Below are 24677 nucleotides of genomic sequence, written 5' to 3' on the forward strand. Positions count from 1 at the left end.
TATTAATACAAGAAGCTTCCATTTTACCACGGGGACAACAAAAAAGTGTTTTGGCCGTAAGGAAGGTTATAAATATCCCCTTGCCCTTTAACACTCCTAGCATCCTATAGCTGAACCTATGATATAATACAAGTAAAATGATATTAATACAAGAAGCTACCCTTTTACCACGAGGACAACAGTCATCATGTGACGAAGCGTCTACTAGTATTTATAATAAATAATCATATTTCTTTTATAAGATCAAAACATTCATTGCAATTTGATTAAATAAAACTAAATGTCTCTAGGATTGATCAGCATAAAAAAACATAGCCTGGCAATGTTAAAATCTATTTATTTCTAGGACATTTATTGTATTCATAAGGGAAATTGATGTTTGTAATGTTTCTGAATTTTGTGAAAAAAAATACTTTGATTTATGCAGTTATAATTTGAAGTAATTACAACATGGATTGTCTACGGTGGCACACCATCTCAGGCTGGTACAGGATTGGGCAAATGGTTTGCCAAGCTGTCAAGATTCTGAATAAGACCCCTGTTTGCCAAGTTCCTCAACATCTGAGAATTTCCTTACATTCAGTTCTACGATGGCACAACGTTTTACAATTTCCTTAACCATAAATTTTACGATGGCACAACGTTTTGCAATCTCCTTACTTGTACTTTTACGGTAGCACACCGTGACAATATTTTGTTTTATCTTTAAATAATATTGTAGTGACTAAAGAGCGACAACTCATTTTCACTCATGTAAAATTATAATTATTCTTATTCGTCACTATGGAGGACTATATTTTTAATGATCTCTATAATAACAATAAATTGATGATCAACTTTATTATTCTTTGAGATCGACTCTGAAATTTGTTCCTGTGAAAAAAGGGTTCCTCTGGCATATAATTATCACAGGAAATATATTCCTGAAATGTTTTTCAAAGATATTTTCGATATTATTTGTTCCATCTAATGTATAAAATAATTTCCACAATTTACGAGGTTTGTGCGACTTGTTCCTTACCTGTTAAAATATGTTTCTTGTCTGTAAAATATGTTCAAACATTTATCATACATGTATACATACAATTTAAAAATAAGAAAGCAATGAATGAGTTGTTGAATTTGACAATGTTTGATATATGCCTTTTTGTGCATCTTGGTTAAGTATCAATCTCATTAAAATCCGATGTTCTGATACGAGTGGACATTCGTCTCAACTCGGCCGATTCCGTACCCTCATCTAAGGATAGAAGGAGAGTAGCGGATTCTACCGAGGATTGCCGAATGACGAGTGGAGGGTAGCGTATCAGAACATCGGATTTTAATGAGATTGGGTTAAGTATCTGTTTGTTTTTATTGATACTTCTCTACCTGTACATTCTGTCATTATTGTTTATTCTCGTTTTCTTGTCTTTTATTTTTCTAATGTGCTTTGTCTATTTGCCTTTTGGTCTTACTTTGAAAACTTGTTTGTTGCTTGTCTTTTATTTTTTAATGTGCTTTTTCTATATGCTTTTTTGTGTGTCTTCGTTACATACATGACGTGGCCATGTACTTATACATCCCGTCATTGTGTTATTGTACTGTAAATTTGTGTATTATTGTCTTTAATTTTTACTAATATGCTTGGTCTGTTGCCATTTTGTGCTTCTTTTTACACGTTTATATGTTTTTTAGTAATTTGGATTATATATATAGCACAATATTTACTGCTGTGTGATTGACATTGACGCGTCGTTGTAAATATAAAGGAATTTGATGCGACTGTCATTAAAGTGACAGGATTAGCTAGCTATAAAACCAGGTTCAATCCACATTTTTTTACGTAAAAAATGCCTGTACCAAGTCAGGAATATGATAGTTGTTATCCATTCGTTTGGTGTGTTTGAGATTTTGAAATTGACATCTGATTAGGGACTTTCAATTTTGAATTTGCCTCGGAGTTCAGTATATTTGTGATTTTACTTTTTATTTTTGTTTATACTAAAAACAAAACAAGATAATTAAAACTGCAATCCCATACAAAACATATAAAGTTTGAGACGATGGCCTTATAAGCATAATATTTCTCTATATAAGGACATTGAAATCACTAGACATGTGAGAAAGTTTGTGTCAAAACACACTTATAGAATGACGACAAATTATAAGTCTGTTAACTTATTTATTAGAATTGGTCAAAGGGACAGAACTAGAATTTGAAAAAAATGCACCGCTTAAATTCTTGTTTTTACGAAACAAAAACAAGTTTGCTGTACCTTGAATATTAATTTGAAAATTCCCGCCATGTATTAGTTTCTTGTATGGGTAGTCACATGGATATCCCGGCTATTGATTTTCTAGATTGGAATGAACTCATGATGAATATTTCCAATTAAAATGTAAGTTTTAGATTTAATTCGATGTTTCCAAGATTTATTCCTTTTTAAATTTTTGAAATTATATATTCTTTCTCATTTCTATGACCTTATTAGGTGGCATTCGTAGAGGTTTATAATTTCAACTTTCGTTTTGATACCAGATAAAACCATAGTGAAGCATATCATGATCTCTGCAAGTTCATTTGTTTGACATAGTATTCATAACATGATAAAAAAAAAGGCAGACATTAGAAGCTGTTATATATTTTTTATTTACTAGACATATTAATGTAAGCTAAATATATATGATTTCTGTCGGAAAGATATATATATATATATATAATGTCTAAAAATAGCAACAATCAACATTCAATCTATTTAAAGTCATATGAAACCTCCAATTAAAAAAAAATATGCATCTGTTTTTTATAACTAAATGGATAGTTTTCATTATAAAACTTTTGTACATATACTTTTTTCTGGGGAAAATTCTTTAATTTGTCCACATTTAGAAGACGTTTACTTATTTTTAATTGCTTGCTTCCAGGAAGCAATTCGCCGACATATTTTCCGTATGCATAGTGACCTGAGCGTAACCCTCCTCGTAAAAATCCGGTGATCGCAATACGCACGAATCTGTCATTAAAATAAACAATTATCTGATTGTACATGTTAAGCACGTGCTCAATACCCATGCTTTTTGTTATTTATTTACTATAAGGTGACAATCGGTAAACTTCGGCTTCAAAACACGGCATTTAATGAGCAGCCATATTTGTTAAATCATAACAGACAGAGAGAAAAAAAAATTGACGATTATACGATATATTTGCGTAAATAATGATATAATCGTGCACAGAGGACTTATTTTGTGATATATACATGCATTGGTTCAAGAATTGGAAAAACATTATTTTTCACCTCTCACTCGTTTCATATGACTTTAAGCGTGGATCAGAATGTGAAGATAAACTGATACAGTTACTGAATTAAAATTATATAAATGTCTAAGAATATAACTTAAACACACTAATTAATACATTAAAAAGTTCTATTAGATGTTAAATAGAAATACGCAATATTTCGCTAAACAAATTAGCTTCATCAGGCGTGTGCATCTCTCAAGGTGAAATCGGATGCATGACAAAAATATTTTTGTAGCTAAATCTATACAAGAGTTGAGGAAAAGTGTAACATCTATACTATTAAACGAGAAGACCTCATTTTGGGTGTCGCTTCTCTTCTTTCCACAATAAATTAATCAACACGCCTCTGTGTCCTATAGGTACAGTTCATAGTCGCATTTGTCATCCATTCATATGATTATTCAGATTGAGTTATTTTGGGAGAAAATCGAGAAAAAGGGCATCCGGATATTGTCCCGTCATTGGACAAAATTTTAAGTCAGATTATACTTCCGGTTTGCGTTTTTCTGTATACTTTGAACATACATATACTACGAATAAAGTGTATTTTCAGAATTCTATCTGCTATCATTTTCAAGTTTACTGTCCACGGTGGTCACAGAGTTTATTAAATATAGAGGGTCTGTATACTATATCAATGACCACCATGGATCGATTAGAAAACTTAGAATTGAAAGTAAATACACTTTATTTATATAGTGAATGTTCATAATATACAGATATAAGCGCTAAAATTATTCATGTGCACTTTTGATACCTTTTCTGAAATTCTCTGGACAGTCATTCAATATTTCACAAAATTCTTCCAACAACACTTCCTACGCTCTGAATGCCCGCGATTTCGCGGATGTGTTCTAGTATTGATTGATGTTGCATAAAATATGTTTGTAGCTACAACTACATGAACTTGGAATAAAAGTTTAACACATTTATAGATGTTCGATTAATTGTATGAATTTCTATAAATTAATTTGTATGATTTCAAGATAATTATGGTTTTGATTTGTTTTATATATATATATATATATATATATATATATTTTGGATTTTGATGGACCTTTATTTTTTGTCCCTGCAGAAGGTGTAACAATAAACTTAGCTGGATCAAATCTTTGAGATATCTCTTCAGGTAATGACTGTATTTTTTAAATGTATAGATTGTTATGGAAAAGACATCAATAGATATCTACAAAATAATGGTTGATTGAAATAATGTGTACATGTAACTGAGGGAAATATTAAATGCAATTCATGTGTTTGTTTATTTTACCATCATATGTAGGGAGGGGGGATCCCAGAAGATTTTATGTTTCTGAAAGGTTAAATTGCACTTAAAACTTCTCTAACTGCTCAGTTATGTTTTTCTGTATTATATGAAAGAGTCTGATGGCTTGACTTTATTTTACTTGTGTTAGTTACTTGAGTATGTGTGTTCCTAATGTCATATGTGGCCTTGTTTCCGAATTAATAGTCATCGAAAGCTGTTGATTTTTTATTTTTCGTTCATCAATCAAATTGGCGACACTTCGAGCGTGTATTATAGTACCAATTCCAAGTACAAAAATTTGAAATATTCCTATAAGAATCAAAATAATTCTATCATGTCATGCTCTATGATTATTTTAACATTTTATTTCTCAAAATCTAATACCTCGCTAACGATCAGTATTAAGATATTGACAAATATAATACCTACCCATGTTAAAAATTGAGAAAAAAAAACACGTTTAATAATTTTATGCGTCTGAATTGCTGTTCTGGATTTACCTTAATCAGGAACGCTCAAAGCCGAATATTTGAAAGCCAATGACGTGTAAGTACCGAAACAGTTAAAGAGCTATATGACAAAAAATACATAAAAAGGGCCAATATCCATCTAAGGTCAACTTTGCACGACGGAGTTGAAACCATAGTTTCTATATAATTTATAAATTAATAAACGGACAAATTTAGAAAGCTTTGTTATAAACCATGTCAGTACCGAAAAAAGAGGGAGAAAGATACAAGAGGAACAGTCAAACTCATAGATCGAAAACAATCTGACAATTCCATGGCTAAAAATGAAAAAGACTGATAGTCTAGCAGCAGAGGTATCGATTCAGTGCTGTAAAAAATTGAAAACGACACGTTTAATAATTTTATGCGTTTGTAGCGCTTTTCTGGATTTGCCTTCATCAGGAACACTAAAATGAGCATAAAGCATGGCATGAAAGAATTATTTCTTAATTATATAATATTGATTATTTTGTAGTTTTGTATTTAATGGCAACATTCTCCCAAAGCTGTGGTGTTTGTGACCTCCGTCACACCACGACACCATCCATAGTATGGTGTACAGAATGTGACGAAGGGCTATGCAAAGACTGCCAGGAACACCATAGTTTGTCTAAGGCGTCTAGGAACCATAGTGTGATACCTATTACCGATTACCAAAAGTTACCGTTAGACGTACTGAAGATCAGTCAGTTCTGTAGTAAACACAATAAAAAGTTTGAAATGTATTGCCAGAAACACGAAAGTTCTTGCTGCAGCAAATGCATGCTACAAAGTTATAAAGAATGCCGGGATATAGTCGATTTAGATGACGTCATTCAAAATACCGAAACTTCAAATGCCTTGTCCGATATAGAAGAAACATTGGTTGAAGTAGCAAAAAATTTACAGAAAATTCGCAAGAACCAACAGGACAATCTATCGACTTTGAAAGAAAAAAGAAAGGCAATCGAAAAAGATATCAGACTAGAATAGAGATCAACGTCATTTATCTCGACAAACTACAAGAAGATTTAATGAAAGAACTCAATGCGACAGAAGAAAAGGAAAACTCGAAAATTTGTCAGTTATTGTCATCATTAGGAAAGAAAGAAAAAGAAATAGAAGAATGCCAGAAACATATTATCAACATCAAACAGCATGCAACAAACCTTCAGATGTTCCTTTCAGTGAAGCCAATCGAAGAAGACGTCTCTAGCAAAGATAAATTCCTGAACTCGTTACTTCAGGGTGAGGAATTAAAGCAGCATTCTCTAGCATATAAACTAAACCGAACTATTCAGACTCTCATGTCCGATATCAAAAGTTTTGGAGAAGTACATATTGAGGCTAAACTTTGCGATATTGTTCTTAAAAAGAAGAAAGTCAAACAAGCCCAAATGATGGTATCAACAGTTCAATCAAGATCCATTGAACATATAAAGTTGAAGATACACAAGACCATTAAAACTCAGTTAAATGTTATTTACGGTTGCTGCATGATGTCGGATGGAAGGATGGCATTTTCTGACTTTAAAAATACAGTAAAAGTGTTCAATACCGAAGGATTAGAAGACTTTCAAGTGAAGATGCCGTACCGCGCGTTTGACATAGTGTATTACAATGAAGATAATACATTGGCTGTTACGTCTGATAGTCACAGGATAAGTTGTATTACCATTATAGACATTGAGACTACCCAAATCAAGAAATGTATTGCGCTGCCTTCGTCCAATTACGGAATAGCACTTAATGAAAACCGATTAATCTATGTCGGGCATCAAAAGGGAATATACGAGATCAACCCGTTAAACGAGTCTATAACTGACATAGTCCGAAGTGAAATGGCCATTGACTCTTACATTGCAACATTTAGGGACAAAATATATCACACAAATTGGAGAAAAAACACAGTTACATGTTATAATCTACAAGGTAACATACTATGGACATTCCAAAAAAAATGGCGTCCTGGCGAATCCTCACGGAATTGATGTTGATGAGATTGATAATTTGTACGTCGTAGGAACTAGTTCAAAAAATGTTGTAGCAATCTCTTCTGACGGACAACAATATAAAGAAATATTGTCGGCAAGTGATGGCCTTATAAAACCATTTTCACTTCATTATAGTGAATCAAAGAAGCAGTTGCTAGTTGCAGAAGTTTCTGACAAGGCGTATGTGTTCAATATGATGTGAAAAGTTGAGTTACACAAAATGTCTATTTTGATCATTCTGGGAAGTGTTTATAATGAAGTCAATTTCGGAACACTATGTTGTTTATTTATTTCAGTTATATATTATTTGATATGTAGTGTTAGTCTGAAGAACAAAAACAAAACAAATTATCAATTCTATTAGATAAGGTTGTTAATTGTGTACTTTGAAATAGTGTTTAATTTATATATGTGGAGTGCTGTAGCTACTAGTGTTTTTAAATATAAATGAATGTAGTTGCTGAAAAATACCTACCATTATTTTGAATCAAACTCCTGAACGAAGTCATGATATCATAGTTGATTTTTTTTTATGTTTGATCACTGCAAAGAAAATATACAAATCAAATACGCGTTGTCATTTTGAAAGCTACATGTTGAAAGCGGTTTCTTCCCACACAAAACAGTAAATACAGCATACTGTATAAATTTGGCGGAATTTATTTTGGCAATTTTTTTTATCCGTTAAAATAAGCGAAATTTTACAGCCCGCGAAATTAACCCGCTATACTGTATATTTTTCAAACATTACTGTGGATTCATATTTATTCGTTGGATGACATTTTTTGTGAAATTCATGGGTACAGGTGAACCATGTAATTAAATGTTTAACTAATGACACATTTTTAATAGGATATCGTGCAGCTTTTGGCAAAACCACAAACTAAATATCCATGAAAAATAAGTTTTCCTTAATCCACGAAAATCGGTAACCACGAAACAAAAAATAAAACTACAGTACTTCAAATTGCAGCTACATTTCAATTTACAATAACACTCAGTCATATCAAAGCTATATAGAATATACACACACATGACTTTCATTGGTATTCATAAAGTCCTTCATTGGCCAATTTTAATATTAAACAGAATTGATAAGAAATTCAACCTCTGCTATCAGTATAGTCATGAAATCCTGGGGAGTCGTTAAACAAACTTTTGTCGCTATTAAATCAATATTTTCTATATAACCTTTGGGTATTGGTATTTCAATCTAATATACCTTGTTCGGTGATAAATAATCGGAATGAATATCACCATCTAAAAAGGGAAAATTAACAATAGGGGAAAAAGAATCTTTGTATTTTTTATGTAGAGTTTCTCGTGTAAAACTGAAATATCTAAATCTAGAATGAGGCAGTTATTTCTGTTACTAATTGATTTATTTAAAGTAAGTTCCTTTTTGGTGAATTTCGTCAACATATTTAGAGAATTCTTTATTATTTAACGAAAATCTATCACCAGGATATAGGCTAGTATAATTGAATTGACCAATTAAAACGAATCTAAACGGGTCTGTACTGAATGTGACAATTAACTGTGTCATAACAGTACAGATCTGATATTATATTTAAAAAAAATAAGGAGATGGTGTATGATTGCCAATGAGAGACAACTATCCACCAAAGTCCGAATGAAGTGGATGTAAACCAATTATAGACAACAGTACGGCTTACCCGGATTTGTTTTTGTCTGTCGATTTATGAGTTTTGAACATCGGTATACTACTGTTGCCTTTATTTACAACAAAGAGAAAACCCCATACCGTATGGTCGGCTATAATAGGCCCCGACATGAAAAATAAGAAAAATAATGGCAACAGTAGTATACCGCTATTCGAAATTCATAAATCGATTGAGAAAAAAAGAAATCCGGGTTACAAAACAATTCTATTGAGAAGTCTAACGGCCCAATTTTTAACAAACAACTTAAGACACACAATTATGCCGGACATGAATCAACTACACCACGACTGAACTACATGCTCCTAAATTGAAGCAGCCACATAAAGAATGTGGCGGTGTAAAACACGTTTGTGATCACCAAACCATTCCTTTACTTAGGAAAAAGGTGTAACAGTACAACATAAAAACAAACTATAAAAATAATTTGAAAAATGCTCATCAGATGGATACAAATAGAAATACAACTTACAAAAACACAAAGTGGACGTGGACGGGTTCTTATACATTAAAAAAAAAAGAAAAAGAAAGACACTTCTATATACTAAATTATAATCCTGGTACCTTTGATAACTATTCTACAGATCTAAAATTACAGTTACTGACAGCTATTCCAAAGCCAATAACTACTAATAGAAAAAAATATGTATCTACGACAAAGACTAAAATATCAATCATTACACATCCAACATCCAACACCCAATGGATTTAGTGTAAAGACGTCATTAACAGTCAGAGAAAAACATGACCATTTGTTTGCGAGCATCCAAGTTTTACATTTAACATGGGAACGTGGTGTAAACTGCAAAACGTATGTGCAAAGTATTAAACTCGAGTTTTGGTTTAACAAAAAGAATATTATATACAAAATTTAGTCCTGGTATCTATGATGAGTTTATTTAAATAGATTCAACTACTGTATCCAGTTACGACAGTCCTTTTTTGTTTCGCATTGCGGGTGATATAGAAACGCCGGGCATCCATCGTATGCCCCTTGGAAACATGGATTTTATGGTAAATAAATTTAGCAATTTAAAATGTAGATATACAGAGCTTTGGTTATCAAAAATCCGTTCTCCTGGATTTTAAATTCCCATGAAGTACTTTACTTGGAACGTATTTGTTATTTCATTTGGTTCCGTTGTACATTTTTATTTGAACATCAAGTTAACTACTGTCATCTTAATTCATACGATTATAAAGACTTGAGTATTGTCTTTGGTGCAGTGACGATGAAGATACTCATAACTTCACAACCAAACGACTTTTATGGTGAAACCAATGCAGTAGAGAGGGATGATTTGCTGTGAAGCATCTGTTAATTTGCATTATGCCTGAATGGGTACATACATTCTGATGCCTTATGTAATGCAAACGCCTTGCCCCTTATCCGATCAATCATTTACCGCGTGTACCCATTTCATGTATAATCATTTTTTTTCTATTTTTGACAAAGCATAAAATATTTGTTATACTGAGTGCAAACAAACAATAATCAGCCAATCAAACTGCATCTTTTTTTCTGCTTGATAATCCACACTTGTGTTGTTACCCCTTCGTTTGATGAGTTTGAGCTCGAATGTTGAAATCGAAAGAGGAATGTTGAAAATGAATGCAATGAAAAAACAGTTGAATGCTAAACGGAAAAGATATGCACATTCAGATGTTAAAATTTAGCTCATTTTCCCGAAGTATCGATTAAGAAATTAATTGAATAATTTGTTGAATTTCAAATATCCTGTTTGGATATGAATTATCAATGTTTCTGATATAATACCAGAATATGAAATACATTTGTACTTTTCAACGTTATGATAACAATTTGTTATATGTTTAATAATTTGTAAAACGAGATTTTAAACTCCCGTGGTGGTTAAATTTCATCATTTTAATGATACATCAATATTTAACATGTAAATTATTTAATGAAATGCAATCAAGCTGTATAACTTGTAAATTGTTCATCAAAATGTAATAACGATTTAGTTTAGTTACGTATGAAAACAGTGAAAAGTATAGATCAAAGTTCTTTTCTATTTTTTCAGATGCGTTTATCTATATAAATAAAGGTCACACAAGTATAAATACCGGTGTTTAAAAGTCTTAAATCGATTGGAAAAAAATACATGCGGGTTACAAACCAAAACCAAAGTCAGAATGATATGAATTCGAAGAATCAAGCAGTATACTAACATTGCAAAGAACGAAGAATGATATGTTTATGAAATATGTGACTTTCAATAGATGGTGCTTGATACTTCGTGTTATTGTAGAAGAAACAAGAATAATTATAACTTAAAAAAAAAATCAAAAATTTTGTAATTTTGAAAAACATTTTAGAGCACTAATTGTGCATGTATTGTTACATACAACATTGAAAAATGGACAGACGCCGGATAATTTTAGGATTAATACTTATCTGGATACACCACATTGACTGTGAACTGTTAGATGATGTATGTTTCAAAGACGACATAGAATGTAAAAGACCAAACATTAAAACAATAGGAAACCTGCAACATGGGAAATGCCTGAAGGAGAATATTTTACGTCAATTGCGCGGGAAAAGTCTGCTTGAATGCGTCAAGGAATGTTTGGTGACGTCACAATGTATTGGCATAAACTACAGAAAGGCTTGGCCACTTTGTGACGTAGTTGGACGGTCAACTGAAGCATTAAGTAATGAAACCGGATGTCTGTATAGCGACATTACCACGTGGTCCAAGGTTAGTTAATAAATTACCCATAATCATCATTAACAAATATATTTTTGTATTCCTTTTCAAAATTGTCGGCTATCCTAACATGGTTGACTATGGTCAACAAATGAGTTCTTGGATTTCTTGTGGAGTTTAACCCAGATATGCGCCTTTAAAAACTTCAGATTTAATTAGATATATATTTGACTTTTCATTTGATATTTTGATTCACATATGCAGGTGAAGTTCGTATATTGCTGCTATAGTGGTGGAAATTAATAATTTGAAAATTAAAATCGACTCATTTGTCATACATTATGATACTAAATTGACCATGTATGTCAAATTCGAGATATAAGTCTAAAAATGAGCCTGAGTAAGTCGTGTCTGTTGTTTCTTTAATGTCTAGTTCTGAGGATCTATTAACTAAAACCACCCAGAAAATTTTGGATTGTAAATTGATATCGACATTATCCTTATGTGTTGTTTATTGACAGGATCTTGCAGGACATTGTAAAGATAAAACATGTGATGCTGGAAAACATTGTAAACTGGACGATACTGGGCAACCAATATGTATACAGTCATGTAAGTTCTGTGACTTGTATCTGTTCACTCGATGTTAGGTAACCTTTTGTATATTCAGCTTTCCTGTCTTCTACTTTCCAGTTTGCCGTTTCAGAATCCTTTTTAACTTTTATTAGCGAATTCAGCTTCTCGGTCTTTTACATTCAAGTTTGCGGTTTCGTAATCTAATGCAGTCTGGGTAATATTAGATGACGCTTCTCGGTCTTTTACATTCAAGTTTGCGGTTTTATAATCTAATGCATTCTGGATAATATTATTTGAAACATAAAAGCAGTTATATGAAAAAAAATAATAATGATAATTTTGTGAAAGCACATAAGAGTTTCCTTCTCATTTTGTATCTAAATATTTTTCATGTTGGTGTCTTTCTTTTCACAAATAAAAATTTTGCACAACCTGTTGATTGGGTAAAAGATCGGTAAATTTGAAATGCATGGACAAAATATGGATTGCGCTCTGACGTTTCATGCCATAAACAGTCCGTAAAACTGTAAATTTCAGAAATCACTGCAATCTGGGATCTGGGATTCTAATCTCAAATAATTTTACTACATATATAGATGTTTCATAAGCTGCATAATATTTTGATAACCAGGTTTTAAATGGTCAAGTTGAAATCATCCTTTCGTTCATTTTACGGACGCCATCACGAGTTGGTTGACCGTTATGGAATAACCGTTTCACATATGATATCGGATATGTTCCTTACGTCGTAACTACAATCCCCTTCCCTTTCATGAGTGTGACCTACCGAATTAGACTATTTACCGGATTTGATATAACATGAGCAACACGACGGTTGCCACATGTGGAGCAGAATCTGCTTACCCTTTCGGAGCACCTCAGATCACCCCTACTTTTTGGTGGGGTTCGTGTTGCTTATTCTTTAGTTTTCTATGTTGTGTCATGTGTACTGTTGTTTGTCTGTTTGTCTTTTTCATTTTTAGCAATGGCGTTGTCAGTTTATTTTCGATTTATGAGTTTGGCTGTCCCTCTGATATCTTTCGTCGCTCTTTTATAGAACAAAAATATAATTATTAGCGTAGGATATGTTGTATTAAATTAACAAAGGAGAGATGAGCAAAAACAAAACAGTGTTTCCTACACAAAATACTGATTTCACAATTATGTTTAATACAAATAGTTTATTTTTGGAACTTAAATCAGACAAAAAAGTGATTTTCCTGAAGTATTTTATACTGTTATGCCAAAAGATAAAATTGCATCTTTTTTACACACCTATTAAAAAGGGAACTCCGCCACTATTGATTTTCTTACCTTTAAGATTGGTTTTGTTGATTAAAATAAGATTAATTGATATATCTCTTGATTCATATATACTCCATAGACTGTGCTGGGAAACCTCTGATATCTAACGCGACCAGTACAGATAAGTTTGGTATGCACCGTGACATTGGGAAGGAAATAAATACAAATGTGACGATGGTTACACCATGAGAGGACGTCCTTTCTTAGTTTGTGAGATAGATGGTACATGGACATCTCTTTTCTGCTGCATTCGTAAGTTTCATTTATGTTCTGTTTAAAGTAAAGCATTCGCTACAAACGATTTATACATTGTCATAGTATTATCACAGAAATACGTTGTAATAGTATTGTTACAGAAATACGTTGTAATAGTATTGTCGCAGAAATACATTGTAATAGTATTGTCACAAAAATACATCGTCATAGTATTGTCACAGAAATACTTGAGCGTCACTGATGAGTCTTATGTAGACGAAACGCGCGTCTGGCGTACTTATTATAATCCTGGTACCGCTGATAACTATTTACAACACTGGGTCGATGCAACTGCTGGTGGAAGTTTCGTCTCCGAGGGTATCACCAACCTAGTAGTCAGCAGTTGTTATTTTTATAAATGTCCTGTTTACTAAATTTAGAATTTTTCGAAAAACTAAGAATTTTCTTATCCCAGGCATATATTACCTTAGCCGTATTTGGCATAACTTTTTGGAATTGTGCATCCTCAAAGCTCCTCAACTTTGTACTTGTTTGACTTTATATCTGTTCTGATAAGAGCATCACTGATGAGTCTTATGTATACGAAACGCGTTTCTGGCGTACTTAATTATAATCCTGGTACCGTTGATAACTATTTACACCACTGAAGCGATGCCACTGCTTTGGACGTTTCGTCCCCGAGGGTATCACCAGCCCAGTAGTCAACACTTCGGTGTTGATATGAATATCAATTATGTTGTTATTTTTATAAATTTCCTGTTTACTAAACTTTAAAGTTTTCGAAAAACTAAGGATTTTCTTATCCCAGGCATATATTACCGAAGCCGTACTTGGCACAACGTTTTAGAATTGTAGATTCTCAAAGCTCTTCAACTTTATAATTGTTTGGCCTTATAACTGTGTTGATATGAGCGTGACTGATGAGTCTTTTGTAGCCGAAACGCGCATCTTACAGAAATACATTATCCTACTTATATGGTCACATAATTACATTGTCATAGTATGGTCAAAGAAAAAAATTGTAATAGTCTGGTCACCGAAATACATTGTTATAGTATTGTTACAGAAATACATTGTAATACTATGGTTTTGGAAACTTCTTGTAATAGTATTGTCACAGAAATACATTGCAACAGTACGGTTACAGAAATACATTGTAATACTATGGTTTTAGAAATTCCTTAAACCGACCGTGCAAGGGCTGTATAGCCAGTCAAGGTCGTTAAAAACTTCCATTTGTTGTTGTTTAGAAATTCATTGTAATAGTTTCGTCACAGAAATGCATTGAAATAATATGCCACAGAAATACGTTATAACAGTATGGTCATAGAATTACATTGTCATAGTATTGTCACACAAACACATTGTAATAGTATTGTCACAAAAGTTCATTGCAACAGTATGGTTACTGAAATACATTGTAATTGTATGGTTACTGAAATACATTGTTGTAAGTGTATGGTTAATGAAATACATGTTAATAGTATGGTTACAGAAGTACATTGTAATAGTATGGTCACAGAAATACATTCACTGACATATAGTGACACTAGTGACGACAACTCTTCTATTGTAAAAGTTGATTATCAAAAAGTGAATTGTTAACGACTGGTCTCTTGAAAATGTTAGATTGTCTACGTCACACAAAACAGACAAACAAACCCTACCATACACCGACCAAAAATGTAATGAGTTATGTGGTTTATGCTTATCTAGTGAAACTAGTCGACTTGTTCGTGACATTTGTTTCAGGCATTTATAACCTTTTCAACCAATCGATTTGCTCGAAACATTTGGTTTGGCAGTGTACAGCCCTTTCAGCTAATCAATTTGCTCGTGACATTTGCTCTGGGCATTGACTCCAATCTTCTTTTGAAGTTATTATTCTGTAATATCGTACTAGTTCATTTGTACCCAACCCAACAACTTAAAAAAATAAAGCGCAAGACATATGAGCCAGTCCATGCGGAAAGGTACAAAAACGAAAATTTTAGGAAATTCTAAAAAGGGTGCATAATTATTGGTAGTAGGCTTGTGATTTATAAAACACATTTACTTTTCCTCATATCCTTAAGCTGTGAGCTACACGCACCTGAAAGTGTTGAGACCCCCCCCCCCCCCTTTAAGTTTTATCAAGATTTTTAATGAATTATTTCATATATTTCAATCATTTTCAAAGTACAGTTTAAATGGCTTGATTTGCCGATTGATAATGTTAAACCCGGTAGCAGTGGGGATAAGGCTCTCGCTTACGATGCTGATATCAATGCAAGCAGACCGGGCGACGGTTCGAATCCCGTGCAACGACGGTTGATTTATATAATATCAAATAACTTCAATTTCTAAAACACAAGAGGTCATAGTTTTTGTATTTTCCCTCATGTTTTAATGTTGTCTTACTTTCCTTAAACCGGTAAAACGGAAGAAAATTATTGACTTTTGTCTCGTAAAATTTTAAGTTCCTGGTCGGTATAGCATTAGTCCGGGAAACAAATGCACTTGCTCAAATACCAAAAATTCAGATATTTCTACGTCTTTTGCTGTTTTAATTGACAAATTCGGGATAGAATTGACAATCTTATAAATGTTTACATTAATGTAAATTTTTTCGGATAAAATCGTTTTTCAAAAATATTATAACAAACTTTGATAACGTATCCTGTAAAGTTTATCAAAAGGACTTTTTGTACCTTTTCGCATGGACTGGCTCATATATTGAAGTTATAATATAAAGTTTTCAAGAATATCCCGAGAAGTGCAATAAAAAACGAAACATATCGAGAAGAATGGTCAATTATGTAAACTATCGATGTCAACAACAAGACTATAGAAATTAAAATTAGCATCGTTTCAAATGTCAAGATAGGACATAATTAAATGAAAAAGAAATGGAAATGCAAGCTCAAAAGCTTTACGTTTTTCTTGTCAATAAATTAGTTTTACTTGTACAACGTTGAGCTAACACGATAAGAGTGATAATACTTACGATCTGAATCAATTGATATATATGTATATAACGTTAATTGTTTTCTTTCCTTCAGCAAAAGAAGGCATCGTCGATTGTCGTGATTTACCAAAAGGTAGTCGCTCTGGAGTGTACACAACAGTCTACAAGTTTGATGTTTACTGTGAAATGAACAGTACTGGGAGTGGATGGACTGTAAATATTGTTTTATTCAATTATTCATTTATCAAATCTTTATTTGTAATAACTCGATTTGACATAGTTTAAATCTGTAAAGAAAGTTTCAGTTGGTCTCTCGTAGAGAATTATCTCATTGTCAATCACACAACATCTTATTATTTTTATGATTTAGCTATACGAACTATGATTCGTTATTTACATTTTTAACTTTAATGACGGTCAACTTAGAAACTAGATTGATTGATCAATTCAACGTTGTTGTTTAACGCCACTTTCAGCTTTTCATCATTGTAAAGTTATGTTATATTTACTAATTTTAAACCGTTTCTTTTCTATAAGATATCTGAAAGAACATATTTAAGTGCTGCAATCGAAATAAATATTAAACGGTTTTTTTTATAAGGCTTATCTTTGCAATCTTCCTCCTTGATAGTAGCATTAATTCCATAGAACAATTTAAAAACATAACGCAATTTCAATATAACCTCGGGGCGGATCGAACCATTTTTTAAATAAGGTTCTAATTCATAGGTCCCTATTTAAAGCATTGATTGTCATAAGGTGATTTTAACGCCCAGATTCTATGGAACCGCCTACGCAACCCTTAAAAGATACGACTGACGCTGTATCATTTTATATACAAAGGTCATACAGAGAAGAACAAATGGTGCCATAGATTTCAATCTACAATGGAATGATTACAAACAGGGATTTGGTAGCCTTATAGCAGAACACTGGCTTGGTAATCACCATTTTAATTAATATAAACATAAATAAAAGCACGCGGAACTTCCGTAAAGTATACACTTTTTAGATGGCAACCAAACGAAAAAAAAACTCTTAGAGATCCACATACGGTGTTTGCATGTCTGGTTTCAGGGTATCCCATTTATTTACAATCTTTCGTGTTTCCTTAATTACTGGCGTTTTTTACAAGCACAGCAATATTTCTGTTTCAACCTTTAACACTGAATCAAAAGCATTATAAATCTCATGAGTTCTTAACGAATATACACATAAAAATGGATAGAAAACCCGAATAACGAAATGAACAAGATCGGGAGCTTCGACAAGATAAGAGTCAACTACTTTGCATGCATCACTCGTCCTGCGAATTCACACTCAAAACAATTGTCCCTGTAGGCATTACGCGAATAGATCAGACGACTTTACCAAACAAAAGTCCTTCCAATTGTTTACTGAGTCAGACGGAACATTTTCGATGACGTTCGTTTTGCTAAATTTACTTTCTTCACTGTATCGTTTGGTGCACTATTGTTTGTCTCTGGGTCTATTCAGCTTTGGCCGCCATGTTTTGTCTGTCACTCTTCGGACACGTGATATTTTACAACCATTAATTTACTATCCACAACATAGATCGATTATTTAAAGAGAGAGTATCTTTATCAGTATGCTTAACCTATTGACAAACTAATCGGGCTACTCACAGCTTAGACAAGCTTCCATTTACGTTATAACAATTGTATATTTTGTTTTCTTTTTTCTAATATCCGATGGTTTGACTTGGTACATGCATCTAGGATCATTTGATACAAATTGTTAGGAAAGTGATTTTTTTTATTGTACATGTAGATGTGGACAGTATTAATATTACGGGAAATAGGAAAATTGCGAGTGTAATGAAAACGTAAAATGAAATATTGGAGCGATCCACCACTGTTTCACCACTTTTACACACTATACATTTGTAGGCAACAGTAAAATCCATCAACTGACGTCATTAAGAAACTACAAACTACGTGTAGAACTTGAAACATTTGATGGAAAGCTGAAATATGCAGAGTACGGTCAGTTCAATGTTGGTGATAAAGATTCCAACTTTAAACTAACAATTGACGATTATACTGGGAATCTTGGTATGCATACTTTAATGTTATGTGTAATAACATATTTAACCACGTGTTCATACTCGAGAGGTTTAGCAATAAAAGGAGTTGTGGGGTTTATGTCATTCCTATAAGATCCCAACCAAACAAATATTTAAATATAACATATATATCAAAAAGACACTTGAAAGTCTGCGATAGAGTTGTTAAGAAATAAAACAGAAATTAACAAGATGTAAACTATATTCTCAAAATACCATGTAAACTATATTCTCAAAATACCATGTAAACTATATTCTCAAAATACAGAAACATTATAAAAGAAAAGAATTTTGTCCAAACGCGTACGCTGATGCTCCAAAAAGTTTCACAGGTTCCTACTTCGCCATGAATTGTGTTTCATTTGAAGTACAATCATTCCATTGCACTATTTTCAAACCGTTAATGTGAATATTATAACATAAGGCTTATAACAAGGACAATTCCCATTCCAAAAGTACACACTGCTGTCTATAGAATTTTTTTTTTTGTAATGGCATTGTTCAACTTCGCACTTAACGGTTGGCCATTTTAGCTTGTATGATTCGAGCGTCACTAATATGTCGTACACAATTTCAATTCTGGTATCTATGACGAGTTATTTATATTGCAGTCTCACGTACGATTTTTTAAGGAAATTAGAGATATATAGTTTGTTGTCGATGTTTAGGCTTCGCTTATTTCTGAATTGAGTATGGTATATTTACAAGGACGCATACTAATATGAGATGTTAGCAGACTGCTGATTATATGTCCTTGGTTTAAAACATTGTTTTCATTTCAGGTGATGCCATGTATAATAACAACAACATGATGTTTACTACGAGTGACAAAGACAACGACCAAAGGGATACTACTTGTATGAGCGGAGGCGCATGGCAGGGGGGTTGGTGGTTAAATGGGGGGAGGGAGAAAGTATGTAGTCTCTCTAACCTAAATGGAAAATATATAAAAGAAGACCAGAATAGAGTCAATTACAGAGGAATAGTTTGGAAAGAGAAGTGGTCAGATTCATGGTATTCTTTTAAATCATCGAAGATGACAATATACCCAGTCGATGCGTCATGTGATTATTTAAGTTGCAACGAAAATAACAATAATGATGACTAAACTTTGAAATTCGTTTTTGTTCTGACCTTTGTATGATTTAATAAAGGATTACGTTTTGCATTTTGTAATAAAACTGACATGTACTTATTAACCTTGGCTTCCTAATTTTTGCAAGCACTCATTGTTAGGGTATCGGTTCTTCTTCAAGTAACCATTATTCCTATGGTGGTGTTACTAAATACCTACAGGATGCTTTTAACCATTATCTTGTATTATGCTTGGTTGTTTCTACATCCTGTTTTGTAAAGAGTAGATGTATTTGCCAACAGATATACAACCAAATAATGTTAAATGATTGAGAAAAGCTGGGATAACTGTGAAACAGCTACACAGAGGAACAAGTGATCAGTAAGCTGGAGATTTATTTTTTTTAACAACATATTTTCTAAATTTTAGAGGTAGACTTTTTCAACACATTGCTGGCATTCTTATGGAAACGAACTGTGGGCCTATCCTTGTCGATATCTTCTCATTTTTATATGAGTTGGGGTTACTTTAGACATTTGTCAACAATAAGAAAATCAAAGAAGCCAGATCATTTAATTTCACATTCAGATATATTGCTGATGTTCTTTCCATTAGCAATCAAAACTTTTCCGATTGGGTACCATTGTAATATATCACACAGAACAAGAAATTAAACAGACAACAGAAACGGCTTCCTCTGCATCATATTAAGACTTTTGACACGATCGGTCATTTCAGTACTAGAATCTATGACAAACGATACGATCTTAATTCTGAAACTAAATTTCTCTAATCCACCTTAGTAGTAAATTACCAACTTCACCTGCATATGGGATATATATTTCTCAACTATTTCGGTATTCAACAGCCTGCAGCTGCAACTCAGACATTGTAAAACGTTACTAGTGTCTGAACAGAAAGTTGTAAACCAGGGATATTTCAAAAAACGTCTCATTCTCTTCTAAAAAGTTCATTTGAAGATACCAAGACCTTGTTAATAAATATTCCTTATCAGCTGCAAAAATAATAAACGATAGTCTTGAGGTGTAGATTTTATGATCTGACGCTGTTTAATATCTTGTGGACGTATTAGAGTATTCTATAATAATAAATCCCGTCATTGTGTATTTTTGCAATGGTATTTTTTTTACTCCTATCTTTCGTTGTTATCTTTGTCTACTAGTATATGCTTTTATGTTTTTCTTTGTTGACATCTTTGTTTGATTTAATAGTGATTATGATTGTGATACAATGTTGACTGTTGTTAGACATGACTGTGTTATTAACACATAAGTGTTTTTGAATACAAACACTCCAAAATATAAATATTCAAATATTTTGTTTAAGGAACTTCTGACCATAAATTCAAGCAGGTTAGTATCTTTGTTTAAAGCATGTATGTGAGTACATCAAAAGTTGTATCATATAGTTTATAATTTGACACGGAATAATGCTTACGTATGTCAAGATAACTTTTCAGAAATGTTGTCCAAATCTGATCATCACTATACAAAGATCAAATTATTGCAACAAAACCTTCTCCAGATGCTGTATTGAGTTTTCATTTATCAAACATATAATCTAAACTGATACAGAAGATAAATTCTAAATTTGCAAATATGAACTGGGGCTTATTAATTAATCTTTCAATATAGCTGCTAGAGCAAAAACAAGCCAATTATCCCTTAGATGTCTTTCTTAAAGAACATTCATTGAAATACTTAGTAACAACATCCAGTTATGAAAACAACCATTTTTAGATGATAAATATTTTGATATGAGCGTCACTGATGAGTCTTATGTAGACGAAACGCGTGTCTGGCGTACTAAATTATAATCCTGGTACATTTGATAACTATTTTAGATTATGCTTTCTGTTTATCTCAATGGCTTAGCACAAACAGTACATTTTCATTGTTCTCATACATGTTTATAAAAAATATAGCCAATACAAATGAATAAGATATACATAAAATATAGGAAAATCAGCTATAAACAAGAGAACTGTTCATTCAAAAAATTGTTAATAAAACACTAAAAGATAGCTTTGAAAATATATTCCTTGATATATTAAAATCAACTACTGAAATAAGTAAAATGTTCTTGAATAGTAAAGCTAAAACAACAAAATATGAAGAAGAAAAAAAAAAAATTCTTAAAAATATTTGAAAAACAAATATAACAATTCGTTTGGTGTGCTTGATTTTTGATGATGCCATTTAATAAGGGACTTTCCGTTTTTACTTTTCCGCGGAGTTCGTTGTTTTTGTTATTTCATTTACTGTTTTATATGCCTTACACCCCTTGTGGTATAAATGTGCTTTTCATTTATACATAGATATAAAAAAAAAAAATACCTACCAAAAACAAAAGTCTATGAATTTTATTGTACTACCGGAATAAAAAAAACCAAACGAATCGATATTGTTATAATAATAAATAAATTATGTGGACACTAACGGTGTTTTTTGTGGACTTAAGTGGAACTTGTGAGTGACGGTAGGTAAATTTCCGGATTTTAGAGGGTTGTGAACTTTACATGAATTGTGGACTTAAACGGTGCCACAGAGGATGTGTGCATTTAAGGTAAAATTGCAAACATTTGAAATTTTAGCAAAAATGTTCAAAGGAAATATGCTTTCATAAGGACATGAACATTTTATCTTTGTTCAAGACATTATGCGTATTTGGACCATGACCATATGCGTATATACTCCGGCATATGTTTCGACCATACGCGTATGATAAGGGTTATTGACATGATGAACTTTGAAAAGGTGTCCCATGTATTAAGAGTTTATGCAGTTTTAGCGTTTCCAATCATATGATAATCATTGTTGCATGATTAATGAAATAAAAGGAACTTTACTATCAAGTAAGAATTATAGTATAAATCATTGATTCGTGGTTATTATTGACTTCTCCTCACTGAACACAATATTTCGACTTATATATAACTTCATGCAATATAGGTTTCGTGCACCGATTAATATTTTAGTCTTTGGTACTTTTTTCATTAGTTGTTATTTGCTTTCAACTAGCTGTCAGTAACTGCGAGTACTTTCATATCTGTACTTCGTGTTTGGTTGGGTTTTTTTTGGGTTTTTTTCAGGGTGTGTCATTTCTCTGCAACGTCCGGTCTGTGTTTACGTTAGATGTGTTTCTGTTTTGTATCAACCTCTTGGTTAATAGATATACGAGGATGTGGTATAAGTGTCAATGAGACATCTCTCCATCCAAGTCCCAGTTTACAACAGTAAACCATTATAGGTCAACGTGCGGTCTTCAACACAGAACGTTGGCTCACACCGAACATCAAGATATAAAGGGCCCCCCAAAAATTACTAGTATAAAATCATTCAAAAAGTAAAACCACCGGTCTAATCTATATGAAAAAATGTATAAATGTTTTGATGGTACCAAACCTTCACCCTTATCTGAAATAATAGTGTCTCATCACAACATAGAAAGATACACTATAAAATATCAGTTGAAATGCATTGCCTTACTTAATCAAAAGACATATTAACACAAGTGGACATTTGTCTTTTTCAACCAATTATTACAGTTTGTTCTTATGTTGTGCTGTTACATCACAATCCAATGTTTGGGGGAGTGAACGCTCACAAACAGGTTTAACCCCTCCATATTCTGTAAGTGCCTGCCCCCAGTCAAGAGTCAATAGTTCAGTGGTTGTCGTTGATTTATATAGATTGGAATCCGTGCTCAGTAACTTTTTGGCAGACTAATGGCTCATTGAGACAGGATCTTTATTAGATATTTCGTAAAATAAAGCTCTGAAGCTATGCGTGCGTGCTTTTCAGCGTTTTCAGGAAGACCAGGGTGCCGCCACCCGCCCTTTTATGAAGATACATACATGATAAATACATATTCTTTTTACAAGCATTAGTCCAAACGTTCGCTAACTATAGCGCCCTCCCCCTCCTGGTCACACACTTACACCTTTTTTTCAAAATCCTATTTCTTCACTTGAATCGCCATTTGAAGTAATAAGTTTAATAAGCAAATTTGAATATTGATTTGAAAGACATTGATAAAAACAACAAAACGCACCTAATAAGAGTCACACCTATAAATATACTGATATTTATTATAATTGAATTATTTGTAAACAATTCAATGTCCAGTGTGAGATGGATAATATATACTTAGTATGCGAATACCCAAATATAACAGTCATGTTTACAAATAGTCAGACATTAGTTATCATATGTCTATTTGTGTAAATAATATAAACTAAATAAAGTGCAAAGTCGGTCTTTTCAATTAAAGGGGTGGATTAAAGGTGAGTTTAAAAAAAAATATTGTGCATATGAAAAATAGTGTATTATTCTAAAATCTTAGGCGCTTAGATATATATTCGTATTGTTATTGTTATTGACATTTAAACCTTTTTTATTCATACTTTAATTTTGTATTCCTCAAAACAGGATGCGTAGGTTTAGAAAAGAGGGACGAAAGATACCAAAGGGACAGTCAAACTCATAAATCTAAAACAAACTGACAACGCCATGGCTAAAAATGAAAAAGACAAACAGAAAAACAATAGTACACATGACACAACATAGAAAACTAAAGAGTAAACAACACGAACCCCACCAAAAACTAGGGGTGATCTCAGGTGCTCCGGAAGGGTAAGCAGATCCTGCTCCACATGTGGCACCCGTCGTGTAGCAAACTATGAAATTCGCTGGCGTTCAATTACGTTGATATTTATTTTCTGTTGAAACTGTATCAACTCCGCAATTGTTGGTCTAAAAAAAAAGCATACAAAATAGAGTAAGATTTTTTATTAAAAAATAAAAGCATATGTTGATGCAGAAACACAAATCGTTTTGAAAGATTTCATTTCAATAAAGAAAAATATTGAAATCTTGATCTTATTATTACGACTGGTTTTTTTTTTACAAATACAGAATTCTTGTTTTAAGGTAAATTTTTAAGAGAATTATTTAAGGGAGATAACTCTTATAGTATAATTCATTAACGATTGATCAGTAAGTTGTTCTGTTTTGCATTATAAAAATGAAGAGCTATATTCTCATATATTTGTTTAATT

At 32.5% G+C, this 24677-nt stretch overlaps 1 protein-coding gene across 2 annotated transcripts; it reads left to right on the plus strand.

Moving 5' to 3' along the window:
• The first annotated feature begins 2301 nt into the window (after positions 1–2301).
• On the plus strand, positions 2302–19713 carry LOC139496404 (angiopoietin-related protein 7-like). Of its 2 annotated transcripts, XM_071284995.1 has the most exons (8): positions 2302–2381; positions 10763–11443; positions 11914–12004; positions 13353–13525; positions 16531–16649; positions 17280–17376; positions 18347–18511; positions 19305–19713. In XM_071284995.1, exons 4-8 carry the CDS (start codon positions 13459–13461, stop codon positions 19628–19630), a joined length of 774 nt encoding a protein of 257 aa, XP_071141096.1. In that variant the 5' UTR covers positions 2302–2381; positions 10763–11443; positions 11914–12004; positions 13353–13458; the 3' UTR covers positions 19631–19713. The 2 variants fall into 2 exon arrangements, with proteins under 2 accessions (XP_071141096.1, XP_071141095.1); XM_071284994.1 differs by lacking the exons at positions 10763–11443; positions 11914–12004; positions 13353–13525; ... (2 more) ...; positions 18347–18511; positions 19305–19713 and adding an exon at positions 5538–7312 and having other exon boundaries at positions 2304–2381.
• Positions 19714–24677: the final 4964 nt, after the last annotated feature.

The sequence above is a fragment of the Mytilus edulis genome, chromosome 11 (assembly GCF_963676685.1).
Source record: "Mytilus edulis chromosome 11, xbMytEdul2.2, whole genome shotgun sequence".
Classification (NCBI taxonomy): domain Eukaryota; kingdom Metazoa; phylum Mollusca; class Bivalvia; order Mytilida; family Mytilidae; genus Mytilus; species Mytilus edulis.